This window comes from Coenobita brevimanus, chromosome 12 (genome assembly GCF_032717465.1).
Source record: "Coenobita brevimanus isolate Jiangsu-jjx chromosome 12, ASM3271746v2, whole genome shotgun sequence".
NCBI lineage: Eukaryota > Metazoa > Arthropoda > Malacostraca > Decapoda > Coenobitidae > Coenobita > Coenobita brevimanus.
In genome coordinates, this window is record NC_136965.1 from 16,936,760 (window position 1) to 16,939,310 (window position 2,551).

The window sequence follows — 2,551 nt, forward strand, 5'->3', positions numbered from 1 at the left end:
GGTGCTACTGTGTCACTGCTCCCTTGGGGAAATAGCAACCCCTGAGGCTCCTCCTGAGTCCTCTTCTAAATAGGAGGCCGATCCAAAGGACTCGGCATCCGAGGGTTTGCTTGGGATCTTGCCACTGTAAGTCCCACCCCAATTCTGGCGAGTGTTCCCTCCACTTGAGTGTAGTGTACTCTTCTTGTACACTGCTGGGTGGTCTGGCTGCGGGGAAGAGGGGCGTCGGGTCACAGGGGAGATAAGTCGCTCTTGCCTGGAAGGTATGTCAGGAAAGCCAGCCTCCCTGTCATCTCCTGGCGGGGTGGGTATCACCCCCTCATACACTCCTCCTAGGGTGGTGGTGTCCGGTTCACCTTGCCAAGCGGGTATTTCACCCAGTATGCGGAGAAAGACCCAGTTTTTTCAAGCGCCATGAACAGAGATTGGGCAAAAAGAGACTGGATGGGAGTGGGGCTTTCCAACAAAAGAACTTAAGTATGGTAGAGGCATCATATAAGGTTTCCCTTGAAGTGGCAAGGAAGAAAAAGGCCCACATGACTGGAGAAACTTTAATTACGCCGTTTGCTGTACAGGTGGTGAAAAGGGTTCGTGGAGAGTTAAGAGCACAGAAGATTCAGCAGATTTCATTGTCAGGCGACACAGTGAAAAGGAGAATTAGTGGAACGTCAACTGATATCATGGAACAAATGATACAGATTAAACACTCTCCAACTGGTATGGTCGCAGTGCAGTTGGATGAGTCAACAGATGTGAGTTCTTGTGCACAGCTCCTCGTGTTTGTTAGGTATGTATTCATTCATGACAGCAAAGATGAATGTCTGTTCTGCATTCAACTTGAAATCACCACAAAAGCTTTAGATGTGATAGAAAAATTGACTTCTTTCTTCACAGCTAACGGAATAACCTGGAAAGATTGTTGTGGCATCTGTACTGATGGGGCTCCGGCGATGCTGAGATCAAAACCAGGGATACAGAAGTATGTCAAGGACGTAGCTCCGAATGAGAAAGTGGTTCACGGTATGATCCATCGTTTTGCACTGGCCTCAAAAACTCTACCTGATGCCCTTTGCAAGAACCTGGAGGCAGTAGTAAAATGCGTCATCTTCATGAAAATAGGAGATCTGAACCCTCGCCTTTTCCAGAAATTGTGAAGACATGGATTCATAGCATGAATCCCCCTCGTTTACCTCAAAGTGCAATGGCTCTCCAAGGGCAATGTTGTGAACAGAGTATCTGAGCTTCGGAGAGAAATTTTCCCTGGAAATGAAAGGGAGGGAAGGATGATTTATTTTCTTCAACCAGGCGTTGTGGGAGTCACGTCTTGCGTAACTGGTCGATGTTTTTGAGCAGCTAAACAGGCTGATTCTCAAGCTACAAGGATAGGAAAGAAATGTGTTTCACTTCATGGGCTCTACATATGCATTTCTTGCTAAACTCCAGAACTGGCAAAGGAAAGTGAGTGCAGAAAATGTTGCCATGTTTGAGAATCTTTCAGCTGTTCTTGACGAGACTGAAGAGGATCACCTAACAGGCCCGTAGCCACGAAGGGGAGGGCGGTCGACATGGTCAGACGACCCTCCTACTGGTCTAAAGGGTCACTTTCTCACGGTATGTTATTTATTATCAGTGAGGAGAGTCACTCCATCGTTCAGAAGTTTTGTGCTGCTTCTCAGTGTCACTTATGCATACACCCAGACCCTCATAGCAACCATGCAGCAGACCTTTGACCAGCCGGCTGCTATGCAAGTCCAGATTCATCAGCAAACGACCCTCCTCCCCCTCCCCCTTTCGAAAAGTCTGGCTACGGGTCTGCCTACCTGACGCATCACTCAAAAGTGAATTTATTCAGCAGTTGAAATCCTTGAAAAGCGAGCTCAGAAGACACTTCCCAGAATTCAAGGAGGAAGAAGAAATTGGTGAGGAATCTTTTCTCTGACACTCTTAATAATGCCGCCATTATCGATGATGTTCAGGACGAATTCCTTGACCTGAAGAATGATTCTGCTGCCAGAGACCTTTATGAAGAAAAGTATCTGACTGTGTTCTGGTGCTCCATGTATCAGTCATATCCAAAAGTTTATGAAATTGCATGTAGAGACCTCTTGCCACTTTCCACAACATATTATGCGAATCTGGTTTCTCCATCCTTCTACATATAAGAAGTAAAAGCGGAAACAGGTTGGATGTGGACCCAGATACGAGATGTGCGTTATCAATGACTCAACCTCGAATCAGTCGACAGACTGAAAGCAAACAGTGTCATCCATCCCATTGATATGTAACAAAATACGCATTCTGACTGATAGCTGTAAGCATTAAAATAACTGGAGAGCACCAATATACTGTTTTTAATCAGTATTTGTGAGGGGCTTGAGAGAAAAATGAAGAGGGAATGAAGTGAAAAAGTTTGAGAAGCACTGTCTTACACACACACACACACACACACACACACACAAACTTTGAGCACTTATTCTATCTCATTATTCTACTGGATGCTACTGTTCTAAACGTTGTCAGTATCAAAACAATACAAATAACATAGGAGACA

The 2,551-nt window shown here is 45.4% G+C and overlaps 1 protein-coding gene across 1 annotated transcript; it reads left to right on the forward strand.

The window, feature by feature from the left end:
- The first annotated feature begins 479 nt into the window (after positions 1 to 479).
- LOC145412932 (protein FAM200C-like) lies at positions 480 to 1,154 on the forward strand. The gene has a single exon (XM_080282743.1). It carries the CDS (start codon positions 480 to 482, stop codon positions 1,152 to 1,154), a length of 675 nt encoding a protein of 224 aa, XP_080138869.1.
- Positions 1,155 to 2,551: the final 1,397 nt, after the last annotated feature.